The sequence below is a fragment of the Spermophilus citellus genome (assembly GCF_964194105.1).
Source record: "Spermophilus citellus genome assembly, chromosome: 5".
Taxonomy (NCBI): Eukaryota; Metazoa; Chordata; class Mammalia; order Rodentia; family Sciuridae; genus Spermophilus; species Spermophilus citellus.
Genome location: NC_138186.1, coordinates 49,292,636 through 49,313,971, shown reverse-complemented (window position 1 = coordinate 49,313,971; position 21,336 = coordinate 49,292,636). Strand labels below are relative to the sequence as shown.

General features: G+C 41.8%; 1 protein-coding gene across 1 annotated transcript; it reads right to left on the bottom strand.

Moving 5' to 3' along the window:
- Positions 1-1,400: 1,400 nt before the first annotated feature.
- On the bottom strand, positions 1,401-5,293 carry LOC308649554 (class I histocompatibility antigen, Gogo-OKO alpha chain-like). Its single transcript, XM_081295112.1, has 8 exons — positions 5,195-5,293; positions 4,655-4,921; positions 4,155-4,430; positions 3,269-3,544; positions 3,027-3,141; positions 2,146-2,178; positions 1,960-2,006; positions 1,401-1,793 (listed from the first exon to the last, which is right to left on the bottom strand). The coding sequence occupies exons 1-7, from the start codon at positions 5,265-5,267 to the stop codon at positions 2,003-2,005; spliced, it is 1,044 nt and encodes a 347-aa protein (XP_081151238.1). The 5' UTR covers positions 5,268-5,293; the 3' UTR covers positions 1,401-1,793; positions 1,960-2,002.
- Between the last annotated feature and the right edge of the window lie 16,043 nt (positions 5,294-21,336).

Sequence of the window (21,336 nt, the reverse complement as noted above, 5' to 3'; positions counted from 1 at the left end):
CATAAGAAATTGCTAGTGAGTTTTAAATTAAAGAGACAGACTCTCATTACCTTTAACACAGCTCCAAGAAGGCTTCTCCTAGCTCCTGCCTCCAGCCACCTACTGAGGTGGGTGGCAGTGGCAAGGTTTACAGAAGAGACTAGCAAGAGAAGGAGAGCACCAGGGAGTGAACTTTTATTGGGGAACAAAAAATTCAAGGGAAAATCCCATCCAATGAAGGTTAAGGGAGCAGCATCCCAAGGTCAAGGATGATGATTGGGTCTTCAGGTCAGTTGCCAGGCACGCCTATGTAAGGACAAGCACTCAGACCTGGGCAAGGGTGGGGAATGGCTCAGACACAGCTGTGTTTAAGCACCTCTCATTCAGCCAGGGAGGTAACTCAAATCACATGTAAGGATGGCCTCCCACAGTTGCTCATCCCAAAAAGAAAGTGTTGAGCCTTTTATCACTGAAACAAATTCTAGTGGTAGAATTTTATTACTTTCCCTAATCTTGTTGAGAATGTTCTTTTCAATACTCAGAGCCCTAGAGATTTTACCTTGACATTATATTGAATTAAAAAAAATGCTTTTCCTACATCCTTTGGAATTAACTTATGATTTTCACCATCATTCTGTTAATGTGGTCATATGGATTTTTGTTTTATTCTAAAACAAAAGACAAGCCTTGATTTCCCATGACATGATAAAGCCACCATGGACAGATATATACTGCTTTTTCCATATTTTTGGAGCAAGCTCTAGAATTAATATTGTTAAGGACAGTGAAACTGCTGAGTAGAGAAAATGAAAACCTAAGAGGAGTTTATCTAGGATGAGAAATCATAAGATCCTTCCTCTCTGGGACTCTCATATCTGGTCCCTTTAAAAATACTGCAGAAATGATGGAAAATATAATCCAGAAAACTGCCCTGGGTTTTGTGGGACAATGACAGGAAAAAGGATTTCTGCTGCTCTCAAAGAGAGACACCCAGAGAAGAATGAGACCAGAACTCATACTTAATAATAAGAACAGGGATAATTCTCCATAGAAACTGAGAAACAAAAAAAGATGGGAGCACAAGGTCAGACCCAGGTCTCAGCCTATGTTGACCCACTCAATGTGATGCCCTCCCTGATCATGGTCCCGAGAACAGGACCTGCCCTGGTGCTGCCTGAGTCCCTGTCATTACAGGTCCTGGTGGGATGAGGCTCAATTGAATGGAGGGATCTAAGGACCAGGGAAGATGAACCAGCTGAGGAGTGACGACATCAAACCTAGGATGGACTGAGTGCAGACTGGGTGCTGCTTTGTCCACCTTCAGCTCCTTTCATCTTTCTCCTGTCCCCACCTGAGGCAGACTCAGCACAGCAAACATGTGGATTCTGGAAGGTTTTGGGTTTTATTTTCTCTCAGAAATTTTAGGAATCCTCTTTTCATTTAATTAACCCACAACTGTAATTCATGGCACAAATGTGAAATACAAATCAAGATACACATTCTGTTTTGCAAAAGGCAAGGAAAAGTCTACAGCCCAGGGCAACATAAAGCTACCAGGAATGAAGACATCCCAGTCCCATATTTGCTTCATAGGAAAGTTAACTGAGGAAGAGAACAGGACAGTGTAGGGAGGGGTCTTGGTGATCAAAGATGAGAGCCTGTCTCCATTTCCTCATGATCTGATGACAGGAACACAGACACATAGACACAGTTAATTGCCAGCTGCACAAAGAGAAGTTGGGACCTCTTGAAACTGCAGCAGGGAGCAGGAAGAGAACTGAAGAAATCCTGTATTACTCAGTTGAAAGAAAATACTGTAAAAGAAAGTATTATGAACAAATTCAGGTAAGTCATTGTAATGAAGACACTTTGAACAACCCATTAAACACTTAAAATGTCAGAAATTCCTGGGAGAGTCCCTGTAACTCAGAGTCTCCCCATTCTTCAATTCTTCTCCCTCAAGGCCCTCCAGGGTCTCACCTTTTTAACCAGTGAGAGACACATCAGAGCCTGGGAACTGTCATTACCTGAGCAGAACAAAAACAGAACCTGGTCAGAGTCCACAGGAGACGTGGCTAATGGATGAATTATGGGTGGATCAGCTCCCCCATCACTTCCCACTACAGTCACCCAGGGGTCTCGGAGATCAGTGTTCTTCACACTTACAGGCAGCTGGAGCAGAGGTGTCTGGTTTTACACCTGTGGGAAGAAAGCCTCCTGTGAGAGAGCAGTTTGGAAACCGGTCTGAGAGGTGCCCCCTAGTCCTGGACACTGGGGAAGTCTCCAGAACTGTGACTGTAGATGTAGGAAAGGATCAGGAGACAAGAAGAAAATAGATAGGTAAGGATGAAGATCATTACTTTCCTGGAGTTCTGTCTTCACCTGAAAAATTCCCCTCTGGCCTCTAAATGCTGGGAATCAGGCCCCCATCACCACAAATATCAAGAGGATATATTTGTCCTTTAATTTCTGTGCAATTTACAGAGAGTAAAGGGGATACCATGTTGGATAAGGACACATATAGATATTATTTCCCATTAACAAGGCAGGGAACATTATCAGGAACTGCCATATAGGAACTGAGCACAACACCTTATACGGCCTTGAGGGATGGAGGTGTGGAACTGGTTTCTGTTGCGCACAAAAGCCAGTGGACCTCACCTTTGTTAGCCTGGGGACTGCAGCTCTGGGAGTGGATGTTACCCTGTTCTCCTTTAACACTACCCTTTCTGCCATATTTGGATGGAATGTTCTTTTGAACACCCTCCTCCAATAAAAACCAAGGTTTGGGGCATGCTCCTTCTCTGTTGCCTGCCTCCCTTGCTTTTCTCTTGCCCTTACTTGTGTTAGCTTTGCTGTTGAGACAGAAGAACCATTCTGAAACGCCCCCCAAAAGGTCTAAATGTTTGTGTATTTTTTTGTGCCAACCCAATTCACCCTAGTGAACTGGGTTTTTGTAGCCCATGTGGGACATGGGCTAAAACACACTTCTACCAGGTACTTCAAGCCACCAGTGGGACAAAATTTCAGACCCTGCCTTTTCCTACCTGTTTTTCTTCTTCCACAAGACAAAAGTGACTACAGCTCCAGTGACAACAGCTCCAAGGAGAATTAGACCAGCAACAATTCCCAAGATGGGGATGGTGGGCTGAGGGGGTGGCTCTGGGAGGGGAAGGGAAGTTAGATGAGGGGACCTGATCCCCAGCTCTCAGTCCCTCCTCTGTTGAAGGTCTCCAGAAAGCCTCCTGCTTTCCTGACAACAGGCTCTGGGCCCTCATGCCCTCTTTACCCCATCTCAGGGTGAGGGGCTCAGGCAGCCCCTCATGATGCACATGGCATGTGTATCTCTGCTCCTCCCCAGCAGGCACCACTACAGTGGCCCATTTCTGGAAGTTTCCATCCCCTGCAGGCCTGGTCTCCACAAGTTCCACGTCTTGGGTCTGGTCCTCTCCATCCCGATGCCAAGTCAGGGTGATCTCCTTAGGGTAGAAGCCCAGGGCCCAGCATCTCAAAGTGACATCTCCTTCAGGGATAGGGTGGTGAGTCACATGTGTCTTTGGGGGATCTGAGAGAAAGAACAGGGAAATTCAGACATTTTGGCATTTCCTCTTGGATCACTGAAGCAGTGCTCACATGACTATCACATGACCAATCTGAGTGATAGACAACATGATTCAGGTGGGGGAGAGAGCACAAAATCTAGACACAAGCCAGGATGCAGGCCTCGGCACAATCTATTCCTTGGAAAGTTCTAGAATCAGATTTAGATAACCCAGTGGAAGAGTCTTCAGGTCCCTGACAGAGACTTCAGATTCTGGTCTTGATAGAGGCTGAGACATGTGGAAAAGCTGGAGTCAGACCTCCAAGGATGTTAGGCTGGAATGAACCTCACAGTCTATCCTTGATGCCAAGACTGCTGATGGGAACCTGTGGTCAGGTATTTATTGCCTTTCCCCCCAGCCACGGAGAGAGCGACCAGATCCCTTTCTTGTCCTCAGAGAAAGCAGCCTTCAGTTCCTCTCTAGTACAGAACTTGGGAATTCAGGCTCACACCCTCCCCTCTGGACTATGAGCAGGGCTATGCTCTACAGTGGGCACCATTCTCCTCCCCTCCTCCTGGGAACTGCTAGAGAGATCTACAGGAGATGGGGCAGGTGTTCAGCAGCTGCTCATACCTGTGCGCAGCAGCGACTCCTTCCCTTTCTCCAGGTAGCCTGCAAGATACTTCCAGCAATCTTCTTCCAAGTAGGCCCTGAAGCTCTCTGCATCACCGGCTGCCTCCCACTTCCTCTTGGTGATCTCAGCCACCGCATCTGCGGTGGTCCAGGAGCGCAGGTCTTCATTCAGGGCGATGTAATCCGCGCCATCATAGGCGTCCTGAAGGTACCCGCGGAGGAGGCGCCCATCTGTCCCCACGTCGCAGCCATACATCCTCTGGAAGGTGTGAGAGCCTGTCCCCGGCCCTGTCAGCCATGGCCCATCCCCGCCCACCCCGCGGGTTTTTCCTAAACTGAAAACGAAACCGGTCACAGTGCCCAAGGGCGCTTTTTGGGTAGAGGGTCCCCGCTAGTCCCTCAGCCTTGGGGTGAAGCTCGGCCTGGAAATCCTGATGACTCGGGATGGTCCGTGAGGGACATGAGGGGTCGCGACCTCCGACAGGGCCGGGGTCACTCACCGCCTGCGCTCTGGTTGTAGTAGCCGCGCAGGGTGTTGAGGCTCACTTGGTGACTCTGTAAGTTGCACTTAGCGGTCTGTGTCTCCCGTTCCCAATACTCTGGCCCCACCTTCTCCATCCAGGGCGCCCGGGGCTCCATCCTGGGATTCTCGGTGTCGCTGTCGAAGCGCACGAACTGCGTGTCGTCCACGTAGCCCACGGAGATGAAGCGGGGCTCCCCGCCGGGGCGGGACATGGAGGTGTCGAAATACCTCAGGGAGTGGGAGCCTGGGGAAGGGAGCCACTGAGACCACCCAACCAGGTCCCAGGTTGACTACCCCAGGAGGAGAGGAGCTGGGTCCAGAGACGCTAAGAGGGCGGTGGGAGCAGAAGGGCAGGACGTTGGGGCGGGAGGGGAGGGAAGGGAAGGACCGCACCATGCTGGGGAGGGTCTGGGCTGGGGACAGCGGGGAAGCACCTTCCCCAGGTCCTGAGTGCTCACCAGATGGTCCCCTCGCTCCTCCCACATGGAGGCTATTTCCCTCTCAATCCTGTGCTCACCCGCCCAAGTGTCCCTCAGGGCCAAGGACCCCAAGAGCAGGAGGAGCAGCATTCGGGGCGCCAGCACCCTCATCCTGCAGCTCTGTGGAGATTCTGCGACTTGGAGTGGGCGAGAGGGGGGGAGGTCGCTGTGGACTTTAAAATTCAAACCGCAGTCACAATGATTGGCCTCTTTAGGAATAAGACGACATGGGAGTGAGAACTGTGGCCCAGTCAGGAGTGTCCAGGCAGAAAGACCTGGCCCAGGTTGGGAGGAGAAAAAGTGAAACTCAGAGAAGACAGGGAATCCTCAGCGCTCCCTGTCCACACCCCAGACACAGCTCTAGACCCTGAGAGCCATGCCCAGGGCTGGGAATTTGCCCTGAACCCTCCTCCTTACTAATCATTCTTTGTCTCACCATCCCTTGATTTCTGCCTCAGGGTGTAAAATCAGCAGTTCTCAAACATTTTGGTTTCAGGATCTTTATATGCTCTTAGAAAGCAGTGTGACTCCAGAGGTAGTTAGATTTATGTGGGTTATGTCTATCAATATTTGCCATATTAGAAATTAATGCCATTTTAAAGATATTTTTATTTCTCCTGAATATTAATAACTAATTGCATGTTAACTAATTGCATGAAAAATGTTCAGCACTCTTTGAAACAGTAATTTCAAAGAAAAATAACTTTTCTCAAATTAAAATATTTAATTGGAAAAATGGATCATTTTACTTTTTACAATTTGGAAAGCCTTTTTATTTGTCATCAGAGAATGCTAGATATTCATATTTTCAGCACTTAATTTGTGACTTTGGTTGAAACAAAAAAATGCAGCCTCACACAAATATATAGGAGGAATGTTTTTAATAACGTTTCCAATATTCATCTTTGACACTACACTAATGACACAAATGTTAGCTTCTTAAAAGTTTTTTTTTTTTTTTTTTTTTTTTTTTTTTTTTTTTTTTTTTTTTTTGCCACAAGGACCATGAAACATTGTCTTTGAATAGTTCATATTCTATCCATTAAAGTCTGTGGATATGTCTTGCACATTGAATCGATCTTGTGCTAGTGAATGATATTTTTTAAAGTCATGCATTCTTTGACCAAGCTATATAGACCTTCTAGTGTTAACAGATTTAAGTGAAATTAACCAATAGGTCTTATGTTGATTATTTTGATATAACCACAGATTTCCCCAGAAAGTTTTGTAAGTACTTGGAAGTCTGCAGGTTGATAGTGGTGGATGCAGGTTTGCTCAGAATCTCTTTTCCTCTTGAGAGCATACATGTTATTATTGAATATATTGATGTCAGTGGATTATCTCAAAGGGACATGTTGAGGTAATTTTTTAGAATATTGGCCGAATATTGAAGTGTAAGTAATACTTCCCCTGTCGTTCATTCTTTTAAGCACGAATGATATTCCATAAAGTTGAGGCCAGTACAACTCAACAAATGGCTTTTGTTGACGCAAACTCCCTACGGTTGAATGTAGCAGATGTGTTTTATGTGTACTTCCATTCTATCAAATAAGTATATTTATAACATGCACTGTGAATGGCAATTTAATAAATTTAATGATTTTAATACTTCAGGACATATTTAAGTGAACTGGAATGTTTTCCCTTCTACAGTTAAAAGTGTTCAAGAACACAATAACTACTTTTGCAGTTTGGTACCACAACTTCCAATTTTCTGAGTTTTACTTTATTTTAAACAATGTTTTAGTGATATTATAAAAATAATTTTTGATAATATGGATCCTGCCCAATAGTCTAAACACCTCTGGGGGTTCCACAAATCACACTTTGAGAATTGCTGCTCTGAGTAAACTGTGGAGAGATCCCAACTGGTTCCATCCTCTTCCCTTGATTCACTGCCACTACTCTAGATAATTGCTTCAACATGTAGAAAGATACGGTATTTGTGAACAAGTAGTGGAATTATGCATAATTATGTGCAGAAAAAAAACAAAAATAAGTTGTTAAAAATTTAAAACTGGTCACAGAAATGAATAAGTCTATAGATGATTTGGACAATTAAATTAGTACCAGAAAAGAAGTCTTACACCTAGTAAAATAGTGGTAAGGAAGACCGAAGAACTATAAGAGAACAAGCCTGTCAATAAAGGATTTCCAACAATTGAACAATATCAATTCTGAAATAGTAAAGAGTAAGCAATGATTTTCAAATCTCAAGAAAATTACTCAGTGTTTACAATCCCCCCCAAATTACATTTGAACTGCCTGATAACAAACGAAAACTTACCCATGCAAAGATACATTACAATGAAATTTCAGAAAGCAGGTAAAAAAGAAAAGACCCTGAACCTTTCAAGAGGCAGGAAAAGCAGCTTTGGAAGCTAGAAAATGTTGAAGCAATATCAGATGCATTCAAAGTAAAAATATTTTTAACACAGAATTCTGTATTAAGTTAAAGTTGGACTAAGAGCTAGGATGTCCTAAAGATATTTCAGACGTTTAGGGTTTCAATATTTTTTTTATTATTTATTTATTTTATTTGTTCTAATTAGTTCTACATGACAGAAGAATGCATTTCATTTCACTGTACACAAATGGAGAACAACTTTTCATTTCTCTGGTTGTACACGATGTAGAGTCAGACCTTTGTGCAATCATAAACGTACCTATGGTAATGATGTCTTTCTCATTCCACCATCTTTCCTACCTCCATGCCCCCTCCTCTACCTCCCCTTTGTCTAATCCAAAGTTCCTCCATTCTTCCCTTGCCCCCTCCCCATTGTGTATCAGCATCCACTTATCAGAGAGAACATTTGGCCTTTGGTTTTTTTGGATTGGCTTATTTTGCTTAAGCATGATATTCTCCAACTCTAACCATTTACCTTCAAATGCCATGATTTTATTCTCAATATTTTCTTTTCTATATTTCTCTAGGATATGGCTAACTGAAATGAGAAACAAAAATAATGGAGGAAAACCAAGAAAAGGGGATATGTGAAACGTAGTTAAAAGGAGACAGCACAAGAGATGGAGGCCCAGTGTGTTCCCCCCTGAGGTGAAGGAGATCCAGGGAGTCAGCCTCTATCCAGTTGTGAAGGCATCCAGTCCAGGTCTGGCAGGACTGAGAGTTCTAGGACTGATGTCTTAACAAAGATCGAATTAGAGGAATCCTAGATATACCTGAATATATTCATGGAGACTGTCTTAGTCTGTTGGGCTGCTACATGAGAACACCACATATTGAGTAAATTTTAAAGAATAAAATGTATTTTCTCACCATTAGTAAGGTTGGGAAGTCAAAGGTTAAGGCACTGGTGTCTGGCTAGCGCCCTCCTGCTGTATACTCATGTTATGAGGTGTAAGGGCAAGGGAGAGAGCAAGAGTGGTAAGGAGGGACCAACCTACTTCCAAGGTAACAGTACTGACTGATCTATTTATGACAGCAGGACCCTCATACCCACCTCCCATTAGGCCCCATCTCCCCACACCACCACATTTGAATATCAAGTTTCCAACATGTGAACTTTGGAGCACACATTCAAACCATAGAAGAGATTCTAGGGGAGAGTTTGAGAATGTTCCAGGAGTGAGAACAACGGAAACTAAACAAATGAAGGAAGAACATTTTTTTGACTGCAGGGAAGTTAAATTCAGTTCAAGGCAACAAAGTAATGAAAGCTACAAGTCTGTTTTGAATAACACTTGCATAGTCAATATAAATACAATTGATCTAATCAAAATGATAGAATGATTGTTGAGAGAATGGTGCCTGTGAATGGAAGCTGTCCACTACGAGTGCAAGTTGAAACTGAAAAATTAAAGATGAGTCTTATTTGCATTCTATTTAGGCACAGAGGTAGCAATGACAGCACCAGGCAAAACAGTAAAGCAGGCTAGTTCTGGGATTAGGAAATGGGGGCTATATGGAAGATTGGGGCCATTTGTCTTTATAGCAAACCTTGTAGAAACATTTGAACTTGGAAATGCTGCCATGATTCTACTAGGAAAAAAAATCAATGTTTAAAAAGACAACATGAGAGAAAGAACTCAGATGTCACTCTATAAGATGTATCAGAGAAATGAGGCAGTAATGGGAGGGAGACATAGGGTCAGGTGTTGATTTTTTAAGGAGCGATTTTGTTTTAAATAATGAAGTTAATTATGTTTGTTTTAATGGGAGATGTTGCAATATGATTAATGCACGAATGAGTAAGCCCCAGAGAGTGGAAAGTGAAGATGTAGGCGAGTGAGGGGCCAACCTTGTTCCCAGGTGTAGAGCACAGACCATCCACCATCACTGGTGGGACAGTTTCAAATATGAAGGCTCTGTGGGGATTCTGAGGTAGTTCTTACCTGAGTCCTACTTTTTTCTCATGTAAAAAGAGAAAGAATTTCATCCTCTAGGAGTGAGGAATGGGGATGTAGTAGTGGGATGCAAGAAGGCAGGAAAAAGTGACAAATGCATTTTTTGGGGCAGAGAGCCAACTGATCTAGAAAATGGCATTTGGAGAGAGCAGTGCAGGGGGCCACTGGAGCTTGTGTTCATCATCTGAGGGAAAGAGAGGGATATAAGGAGAAATGTGCAGCATTCAGGCTGCAGGAGGAGGAGAATACCAGACTAGAAAGAAATGCAACAATTTTTTTCTGGTCTAGGCGTATGGATTATTTTTAACTTGTAGCTTATTATGGTTAAGATTTCATAATTTTTCTGTATCAAATATACATCATAGTCATACATTAGGTAATGACAAGAAATGTGTTCTGATTCTATGAAGGGAATATCACTGTGATACCAAAGCAGATAAAGACACATCGAGGAAACAAAATTATAGGTCAGTATGCCTGATGAACATAGATGCAAAAATCCTTAATAAAATATTAGCAATTTACATTAAAAACACATTAAGAAGATCAGTTCGATCCAGAGATGCAAGGTTGGCTCAATATATGAAAATTGGTAAATGGAGTATATCACATAAATAGAATTAGAAAAAAATTACATAAACATCTCGCTAAATATTAAAAAAAAATCTTTAGCAAAATTCAGTACCTATTCATGTTAAAAACACTGAAGAAACTAGGAATAGAAGAAACTTGTGTCAACATTGCAAATGCTATATATGTCAAACCCAAAGCTGATATCATTCTAAGTGGAAAAAAAATCGAAAGCATTTTCTTTAAAAACAGAAATAAGACACAGATGTTCACTCTAACCACTCCTATTCAATACAGTACTTGAAACTCTAGCCAGAGCAATCAGGCAAGAGATGAAAATTAAAGAGATAAACATAGAAAAGGATTCAATATCCCTGTTTGCTGATGACATTATTCTATACTGAGAAGACCCCAATTTAGCCTGCGACCAGCTCCAGCTTCATGAATGAAGATTCGAAACGTGAGAAATCTTCAGGGAGTTTTGAATTAAAGAGACAAGACTCTAATTACTTTAAACTAGCTCCAGGATGGCTCCTCTAAGTTCCAGCCTCCAGCCACCTATTATGGTACCAAGGTTTACTGAAGAGGCTAGCGAGAGAGAGAGAATATGCCATGGAGTGGACTTTTATTGGGGAACAAAAAATTCTGGGGAAAATCCCATCCAATGAAGATTTAGGGGGGCAGCGTCCCAAGGTCAGGGGCAACAATTGGGTCTTCAGGTCAATGGCCAGACATGCCTCCACACTGACAAGGTCTTGGACCTGAGAAGGGTGGGGAAAGATTTGGACACAAGATGTTCCTAAGTGCCTCTCGCCCAGCCAGGGAGGTAACTCAAATCACATGCGAGAAATGGCCTCCCACACCCAAGGAAAAAACCCACACTTTTAGAGCTGATAAATTCACCAAAGTAGCTAGATACAAGATCAACTAGCAAAAGTCAAACTATCCTAGACACCAATAATGATGCTGCTGAGAAAGAAATCAGGAAAATTCCATTCACAATAGCCTCAAACAAATAAAAAAAACCTAGGAATACATCTAAACAATGAGATGAGAGATGTGTACAGTGAAAATTATAAAACACTGAAGAAAGAAATTAAAGACACTAGAAAATGGAAAGACCTCCCATGTTCTTGAATTGGCAGAATAAACATTGTCAAAATAGCCACATTACCAAAAGTGATCTACAGATTCTCTGCAATCCCCATCAAAATACTAATGATGTTCTCAAAGAAAAATAAAGTCCTAAGTTTCATATGGAAGAAGAGAAGACCCAGAATAACCAAAGCAATTATTAGCTATTAATCAGAGCAATGCTGGAGGCATTAAAATACCCAATCTCAAATTATAGTGCAGAACTGTCATAACAAAACCAGCTTGGTATTAGCATAAAAACATACACGAAGGCCAGTGGAATAGAATAGAAGGTATAGAGACTGACCTACAGAGATCCAGTCATCCGATCCTTGACAATGGTGGCAAAAAGACAAATTGGAGAAAACATAGCTTTTAAACAAATGGTACCTGGAAAACTGGATATCCATATGCAGAGGAATGAAACTAGATCCCTATCACTCACCCTGCACAAAAATTAACTGGAAGCAGATGAAAGACTTAAGAATTAGACCAGAAGCATTGCAACTGCTAGAAGAAAACAGGTCAACACTCCAACATGTCAGCTCAGGCATCAGCTTCCTTAGTAATACTCCTACAGCTTAAGAAATAAAACCATGGATCAATAAGTGGACATTAAATTAAAAAATCTGCACAGCAAAGGAAACAATTAGAGCATGAAGAGAGAGCCTGAAGAATTGGAGAAAACCTTTGACGGATTCTATCTGACAAGGGGTTAATATCCAGGATATATAAAAAACTTTAAATACCTGCCAGAAGAAAAGCAAGTAACCCAACCAATAAATAAACAAAAGAATTAAACAGACATTTCTCAAGAAGAAATGCAAATGGCATTTCATATATACATATATGCATATATCTATATCTATCTATCTATATCAGAGAAATGCAAATCAAAACTGCACTGAGTTTATCTCTCACTACCGTTAGAAGAGCAATCATCATGAACACAAATAATAAATGCTGGGGAGGACATGGGGGTAAATGTTCACTTAAAACATTGTTGGTGGGCCTGCAAACTAATACAGCCACTTTTGAAATCGGTATGGATATGCTTCAAAAAGCTAGGAATGGCACCACCATATGACCAGCTATCCCACTGCTTGATATTTATCCAAAAGAACTAAAATCAACATACTCTATTGAGATATGCACGCCAATGTTTACAGCAGCATAATTCACAATAGCCATGTTATTCAACAGATCTAAATGTGTGTCAACAGATGAATGTATATAATATGTACTATATGTACACAGTGGGGGTTTACCCTGCCATAAAGAAGAATGAAATAATGTCATTTGTTAATAAGCCAATAGAACTGGAGAACATCATGCCAACTGAAATACACCAGACTCAGAAAGTCAATGAGCAAAATTTTCTTTCGTATGTAGAAGCTGGAGCAGAAAACAAACAAACAAACAAACACAACCAGAATAAAGAGGAATCTCTAGATCAGCCATCTCTGCCCTAGTCCATCCACAGCCTGGTCCTCTCAAGAAAGCTCTGGTAGCCTAGCAGGGCAGCACAGCAGCGCCTCTGTGTGGCCATGTGGCTGAGCACTAAAGATCTGAACTGCCATTTTTTTTTTGTGCTCTTTTGGGAGTCCTGGGTCTCCCTAGGCTTGAACCAACTGTACAGGGTTGTATGCACAAGTTGGCGCTTTCATCCTGTCAGGTTTGGGATTTCCAACTGTTACTGAAAATATAAGATAAAATATATTTCCTCCCAGTTGATCTACAGTGGACTCTTGTCCCAGGTCTCTATGGCTTAAAGGCAAGTTTTCAGGTTATGGATGAACCCCATGAACAAAATGCATGTCCTCAGTTTCCTGAATGGAGCCTTGTACCACTGAATTCCTGAGACTTGTTCCAGGCTCAAGAGTCCTCCTTTACTGGGCCAGATTTTTTAACCCTAGTGTTAGGTGGTAATTAGTAATGAGCAGTGGAATATAAAACAATAAGGTAGAAGGGTGTTAGGATGGCCTTAGGCCTGAGCCTAAGCAACTCCATTTTAAAAACTCCAGTTTAACCTGTAGTCTCACTAGGCACACCCACAGAGCCCTCCAGTATGGCCTCAAAAAGTTACTTCCCCTCACCCTTATAAAGAGAGTGAAGCCCCTGGCAGGCTGTCCTGGCCTGATAAGAGGGAAAGGTAAAAAGATCAGGGTGGAGACCACCAGACCAGATGTTTTTGACCCCAGGGTAAATCATGTCACCAAGAAATCTGGTGGTAGATGATAAAGATTGAACGGGGGTCAAAAGCCCCCAAATTTAGTATAAATGATAGAGCAAATGAACAGGGATTCAGCCAGCCCAAACAAGGATGCACTTCAGCTGGAGAGCCTGATGAGGACCTGACATCCCATCACTTTTAATCATTTCCTGAGCCTCTGTGTGATCCTCACCACTCTCAAACTCTTCTGCCTCGTCTGGACCTTGGTGAGAGCTACAACTCCTCCTTATGACCTCTCTCCTCAACAGGTCATCTACTCCATGTCAGGAAAAGCCTGCCTTGATTCTGGACCTGGTCACCACGGTCTGAGTGAGTGTGCATCTGCTGGACATAAAGCCTAAGGCTTAAGACTTTTGAATTTAGCATGCAGAGGAAATGTCTGTCATTAGCCTGTCATGATTAAATGTGTTTTGCAGTATTTAGAATCAATATAGAATTGTTTACTGTGAATTGATTATGTCTATTGCAGTGCCTAGCATTAAGGATTGTCGTTTTCTTGATTAAGAATCCACAGAGTGAAATTGTATTGAGTAATTTGAGTGAATAAAACATTGAAAGGGGAAGAAGTGCATGAACATTCTTTATTTCTCCCCTTGACTGCATATGTCACAATTTTACCCCTGTGAGACATAGGGTCATGTGATTTTCTTTAAATTGCCTTTAATACTAATGAACAGCCAGAGTGGTGGTACACGCCTGTAATCCCAGAGACAAGGAGAAGCAGGAGAATGAAAAGTTCAAAGCCAGCTTCAGCAACTTATGGAGGCCCTAAGAAACTTTGTGAGACCTTGTCTCAAAATAAAAACTGAAAAATGGGCTGAGGATGTGGCTCAATGGTTAAGCGCCCCTAGGCTTAATGTCTGGTAACAAAAACAAAACAAAAACCTAATATATAAATGAGTAACTCATAAAAAACTGGTGTACTAACCCTGAGAATAAACAGGGGGAAACAAAGGGACAAATTAAAAAATAAGTCCAGAGGGAAAGATCTATGGGGAGTTCCTGACAGAATCTTGCAGGATCATTGTAAAGTTAGGATTTATAGCCACAGGATTCTCAGTGTGTATCAGAAGGGACTTTAGTAGCACAGGTGCACTAAGGTACAGTTTGCCTGGTTGTGGACCCATCTCCTATATTAACATAGAATTCACTTGTGGATGAAGCCCCCCTGAATGGGATGGTCACCATGACAGTTACCAAGAGGATCAACTAGGGTAAAACAATACCTTGCTCAGATTAATGAAGATGGCAGAAGGTGGACCCCTGTTCTCCTGGCAAACATCCAACTCAATGTGTTTGGAAGTAGTATCAAGTTTCCTTTGTGTTCTCTTTGGAGAGATGGATGACTCACTCTCTTTCTCCCATGACAGCGTTCTTTGCTTGAGCCTTACTTTCACTTATAATAAAATTCTTTTGCTTGTCTTTTTCATGTCTGACTGTAAATTTTATTTCATCCGGCACAAGAATAGAGGCCTGGAGCTTCAGCTCCCCATTTACTGTGACACCAATAGGGCAGGAGTGAGAGGAGCCACTGAAGTGTTGGCCTAGGGTGGTGAGGGAGCCTCCTGAAGAGGTTAACATGGGGAAGAAAGTGGGACATTAAGGAAACGAAGGCCCAAGAAGTGAAGAGAATGAATCAGACCAAAAAAAGGCCTGGGAAGGCCAACCTAGTGAACACCTGTGGTGGGGGTCTGTTTGGGGAGAGGTTCAGGGTCTTCTGGCTGGTGTGCTGAAGGAGGGCTCCATTTTTTACTAGGCTGGTCATTACACAGGTATTAGCTGTCCGTCATCAGTAGGCCACTGTATGTTTCGGACAGTCTTCTGTGTTTCATGCATAGAGTAATTCAAACACACACAGGGAAGAAATGCAAAAAGAAGCAGATGCAAGAGGATAATTGACTAAGGGGATCCCCATCTTCCAGAGCCACACACACTTATGCTGGGGTGCAGACAGAATCAAGGAGAGGAGGGAAGAGAAGGCCTGTGCCTCAAAGTGAAGTGCCCAGCTCTCATCCTTGATTCTCAGTTTCTCAGGGTCCCACTTATTATTCTCCAATGTCTTGGTCTTTTCTAAGCCCACCCCAGTTATCCTGCAACAAGCCTTGTCTACCTGGATGTCTTGGTTCAGTAGGAGCTACTGCAGGAACAGGGGGCTATGGGTTGGCAGTTGGCTACACAGCTGGCAGCCATGGAGCAGAGGGTCAAGAGTAGGTATGGCAGTATCTGAAGACCACAGGGGGCTACTGCAAGACCTGTGAAGAGTAGGAGTCCAGGTGTCCACCCATTATCTCCCCTGGATACTTAGGTGGTCACTCTCTACTTCTCCAGACCTTCAAGTTCAGGTATCCAACTACCATCCTCTAGATGTCAAGGGTGGACCCTTCTCCAAGACACCAGATCAGGCACCCTCTTGGAGCCTAGAGGACCATCTCTCCACAACTCTGAGAGTCCGGGACACAAACATCCTGCCTCTTCTTTTTTAGGACCTAAGCAGAAAAAGACCTGTTGCTACATTCCTCAAGCCTAACACCTTATCCTCACCATTTCTCCAAATTAATGGTCCTATGGATTTGAGTTTATTTTGATCCCTGCCATGTGCCCCCAGAGTTTGGGGGTTTTGTTCTGGGGACGATCCTGAGGGATCCACAGTCTGCAATTGGGGCAAGACTGTGAGATGGGAAGTAAGCAGTGAATTCTTGAGCTTAGGCTTCTGGGTTATCCTGTGCCTGGTTAGGATCCTCTTCCTGACTCCAAGAGGCTGTCAACACAGTTAGTGGGCAGAACTCCTCCCTGGTCATGAACTTTGTGCAATGTCCAGAGTGTGGAGGGTGCTATAAGTCTGCTGAGTGAGGGGTTCCAGTTGGGAATAAAGTAGTAAGTAGCCCCTGCCATGCACACATGCACAAAGACGACCCCAGTCACATCCAGGAAAACTACCTGCCTTTCCTGGGCTCCAAGGAGATCTTGTCCTTGGATTTACTGATTCATTAAAAAGTGTTTTTCTGTTCTGTGCCTGGCTCTTACAATACATTAAACCAAAGTCAGGCAAAATCCCCTCTCCTCAAGGAGCTAACCTTCAGATGGGGTTAATAAATAATGAGGTGACTGCAGTAAAAGGAGCATCAGAAAGTAGAGTGATTTAGAGAAAAGGAACAAAGTAGGGATAAGGGAGATAGTTGTAATTATTTTAATTATTGTCCTCAGAGTGGGGTTTCCTGAGAGGTGACACTTGGTTACTGCCTCACATTCTGGGCTGTACTGAGCACCAACAGGCTGCAGCAGGAATGGGAGTGGGCCCTCCCAGGACAAAGGGAAGATGATGTGACACAATCAGTATCTATGTGTGCATGTGCAATGCTGGTACAGCTCACTCTTGACTCTATAGAACATTCTAGAATGTTTGTTACCATATGGGGAGACAAACAGGCTAACATGTGAAGGAGGAGCTAACAGAAGGCATATAAGGTAACTCTTCACTGTGCTCAGAGCTCAGCCTTTGGGTGCAAATCCTCTGGGCCAGTGCCAGCACTAATAAATGTTCCTTCCTGCTGAAAGTCTCAGTGTCCTGTCTCTCTGTGTAAGAATCCTATAATGGGCAGACTTCAGGAAGGACTTCCTATCTGTGATTCTGGGCAGAATGTTTTGGATTCCATGACAGCTTCTCTATTATGCCTCATGAAGTCTTCCTTAAGTCCTGAAGTTTGGGGACACTGAAGTTCCTGTATTTGGAGGAAGGTTGGGAGAGGTGGGAGCAAGCTGAGGAGGGGTTCACACCCAACTCCATCTCTGTGCTCTTCTCTTGCCTACAGAGGGGTTTTTTTGTTCTTTCTAGTTGTACATGACAGTAGAGTCTATTTTTACATAACATACATATGTGGGGTATAAATTCCCCTTTTTGTGGTTATATGTGATGTGAAGTTACCCTGGTTTGTAGTCATATAAGAATGTAGAAAAGTAATGTCCCATTCATTCTACTGTCTTTCCTATTCCCATGCCCCCTCCCTTTCCTTCATTCCCCTTTGTCTAATCCAATGAACTCCTTCCTGGCCCCACATATTGTGAGTTAGCACCTGCATATCCTAGAAAACATTCAGCCTCTGGATTTTGGAAATTGGCTTATTTTACTTGGCATTATAGTCTCCAGTTCCATCCTCTTACCAGCAAATGCCATAATTTAATTCTTATTTATGGCTGGGTAGTATACATTGTGTATATATACCACATTTATATACCACATTTTCTTTATCCATCCATCTGTTGAAGGGCACTTAGGCTGGTTCCATAGCTTAGCTCTTGTGAATTGAGCTGCTATAAACATTGATGTGGCTGTGTCACTATAGTATGCTGATTTTAAGTCCTTTTGGTATAGACCAAGGATTTAGATGACTGCATCAAATGGTGGTTTCATTCCAAGTTTTCTGAGGAGTTTCCATACAGCTTTCCAGAGTGGTTGCATCAATTTGCAGTCCTATTACCAATTTATGGGTGTACCTTCTCCCCCACATCCTCACCAACATTTCTTATTTCTTGTAATTTTGATAATGGCCATTCTGACTGGAGTCAGATAAAATCTCAGTGTAGTTTTAATTTGCATTTCTCTAACTGCTAGAGATGTTGAACATTTTTTCTTCATATATATATATATATATATTTACCAATTGTGTTTCTTCTTCTGTGAAGTATCTGTTCAGATCCTTTACCCATTTATTGATTGGGGTAATTGGTTATTTGGCGTTAAGCTTTTTTAGTTCTTTGTGTATCCTGGAAATTAATGCCCTATGTGAGGTACAGGTGGTAAAGATTTTCTCCCATTTATAGGCTCTCTCTTCACATTCTTGATTGTTTCCTTTACTGGGAAGAAGCTTTTTAGTTTGATACCTTCCCATTTATTGATTCTTGATTTTCTTCTTGCTCTTTAGGAGTCTTGTTGTGGAATCAAATTCCTAAGCTGACATGGAGGAGAGTTGCGCTTACTTTTTCTTCTAGTAGGTGCAGGGTCTATGGTCTAATGCCAGGTCCTTAATCCACTTTGAGTTTCTTAAGGGTGAGAGATAGGGGCCTAATGTCATTTTGCTACATATGGATTTCCAATTTCCCCAGATCATTTGTTGAAGATTGCCTACTGAGTTTGAGGTGTAATTGAATCTTACATGATCAGCAAATGCCCCATTGGAGTGGGAGGATAGTTACCACCTGGCATGATATAAAATAGAGATCTTTGTAGCCCTAAGATTCTCCAAATAGCAACACTAATAATGGCTAAGTATAAGAACAATGCACAATATCTTGTTTAAATTTGTAATATTTTCCCCCCAAAATATTACAATGCCAGGGCATGCTAATACAACTGACTTCAGACCTTACTGTATTCTATTGGTTTCAAGTAGAAATTATATTTTGAATGTATGAAGTTTAATAAAATAATAATTTCATCTATTCCTTTTTCTTTTAAAATGTACTAGCAAACTTAAGATTGCATCTAGGGCTCATAGTTGTGGTTCAAATTATAGTTTTATTGGATAGCTCTATTTTAAGAGCTTAATAATTGTATCTTCTATGTTCAGGTCTATCATTCATTTCAAATGGTTTTTGTACATGGTGTTGCTTTTCTCTTTGGGTCTCATTGGTCACCTCTGTTTGTTAAAAGGATGATCCTCTCCCTTTGGGTTCCTTGAGTCCCTTTCCATCAGCTTGGATGTACATTTCTAGTTGTGCATCTTTATTCTATGCTAGTGATGTAGACTATCCTGAGCCAGGCCTTTGTTTTATTACTTGAATGCAGAAGTATATCTTGAAAATAGTGTGCATTTTCAAAGTGAAAAAATATCTTGACAATTCAAAGTTTTTTTCACTTGCATACCGATTATAGACTTCAGTTTGTTAGTTTCTAAAAAATAGGCATCTTGATTTCAATTGGAAATACATTGAATCAATAGATCAATTTGGAGAGAACTGATAACTTGTCAATATTAACTACTCAAATCCTTGACTATGGCACTTTCATTTAGTTTTTTATTTATTTTCTCTTGATGATGGCTTATAGATTTTAGTGTAAAATGTTGCTGTTATTTTAAATACTAGATGTCCCCAAAAGCTCATATGTGAGACAATGAAAGAAGGTTTAGAAGTGAAATAATTGGGTTATGAGAGTCTTAATCTAACAAATGAATTAATACTGATAGGGATTAACCAGATAGTAACTGTAGACATGTAGGGTGTGCCTGGCAGAGATGGGTCCCTGGGAGTGTGTGTTTGGGGTATATATTTTATCTTTGTTAAGCAGAGCTCTCGCTCTCTCTCTTTCTCTTTCTCTTTCTCTCTCTCTCTCTCTCTCTCTCTCTCTCTCTCTCTCTCTCTCTCTCCTCTCTCTCCTTCCTGATGTGATGTCCTGAGCCAGTTCCTCTATTGCACCCTCTGCCATGATGTGCTGCCTCACCTCAAGTCCCGAGGAATGGGGTCAGCCCTTTGTGTTCTGAGATCTCTGAAACTGTGAGCTGCCAAATAACCTTTTCATCATGTGATATTGATCTTGTCAGATCCTTTAGTCAGCAATAAAAAAACTGACTAAAACAATTGCCTGGTTTTTAAGAATGAGTATCTAAATGTTTTATTTCAATGTTATTATAAATGGAATTTAGGGTTTTCCTCTAAAATATTACAATGCCAGTGCATGCCAACACAACTGACTTCAGACCTTGCAGTGTTCTAAATTCATTTATTAGTTCAAGGACCTTTCTTTGCCTTAGGATTTTCTATGTATACAATCATGTCATCTGCAAATTAAGACACTTCATAATCTATAAATTGAAACATAGTCTTTTCAATCTATATTCCTTTTATTTCTATCTCTTGCCTTAAGATTCTGGCTGAGATGTTGAGTTACAATGTGTAATAGAAGAGGTGGGAGTCGACACACTGGCCCATGAGTTATGGTTTGGATCCTGAATGTCCCCCAAAGGCCCAATATGCCAAAGGCTTAGTGACAGTCTAATGGATGAAACCTTTAATAGTGGGATCCCATGTAAAGAGGCTAGTTTATTAGGGGTGTGCCCTTGGACAAGTGACTGAGACCTCGGTCCCCTCCTCTTTCTCTTTGTTTCCTGGCATCATGTGGTGAAGGGACTTCCTGCCACATGCTTGTGCTGAGGTACTGTGCCCCCACAGGCCCAAAGCAATGGGGCCAAGTAACTAGGCACTGACACCTCTGAAACAGTGAACAAAATAAACCTGTCCTTGTTTTAGTTGATTGATCTCAGGTATTTTTTCACAGCAACACAAATCTGACAGCATATCTTAAATAAAAATATCACCATATCTTAAATAAAAAGCACTTTCATGACAAAATACATTGTTAGCTGTAGATTTTTTAGAGATGCCCTTTATCTGAAGAAGCAGCCTTTTACTCCTGGTTGGCTGAGAAATTGGATCAAGATTAGGTTTTGAGTTTGTATAATGCCTTTTCTTCAAGGAGATGGTCCTGTGGTTATTCTCCTTATCCCATTAATATAGTAAATTAGTGTTGATATTAAATATTTATCAAAACGTATAGTCTAGAATAAAACTAACTTCATCATAATGTTTAAATTTGATTTGCTGATATGTTGTGGATTCATGAATAATGTTAGTCCAAAGTTTTCTACTTTCTTATATGAACAATATAAAATTCAAATAAATGTATACATGTATGCAACTATCATCACAGTACAATTATGGAATAATTCCATTACCCTAAGTAATTGCTCCTGCTCATTGCCCTGCCCCCACTTCCATGATGAGGCAAACACAAATTTTCACTTGAATTCTATGAATTTGTTTCACTTCACATTTCATATAAATGGAAATATATAATCTGTGGTCTATTCTGTTTGGCTTCTTTCA

Excerpts from the sequence above, each read along its gene's own strand:
- LOC308649554 (XM_081295112.1), bottom strand. The coding sequence starts at position 5,267 with ATGAGGGTGCTGGCGCCCCGAATGCTGCTCCTCCTGCTCTTGGGGTCC. Across the intron at positions 3,142-3,268 it reads GCCCCTCACCCTGAGATGGG|AGCCACCCCCTCAGCCCACC; the intron begins GTAAAGAGGGCA and ends TTCCCCTCCCAG. Across the intron at positions 2,179-3,026 it reads TTGTGGAAGAAGAAAAACAG|GTGTAAAACCAGACACCTCT; the intron begins GTAGGAAAAGGC and ends TTCTTCCCACAG.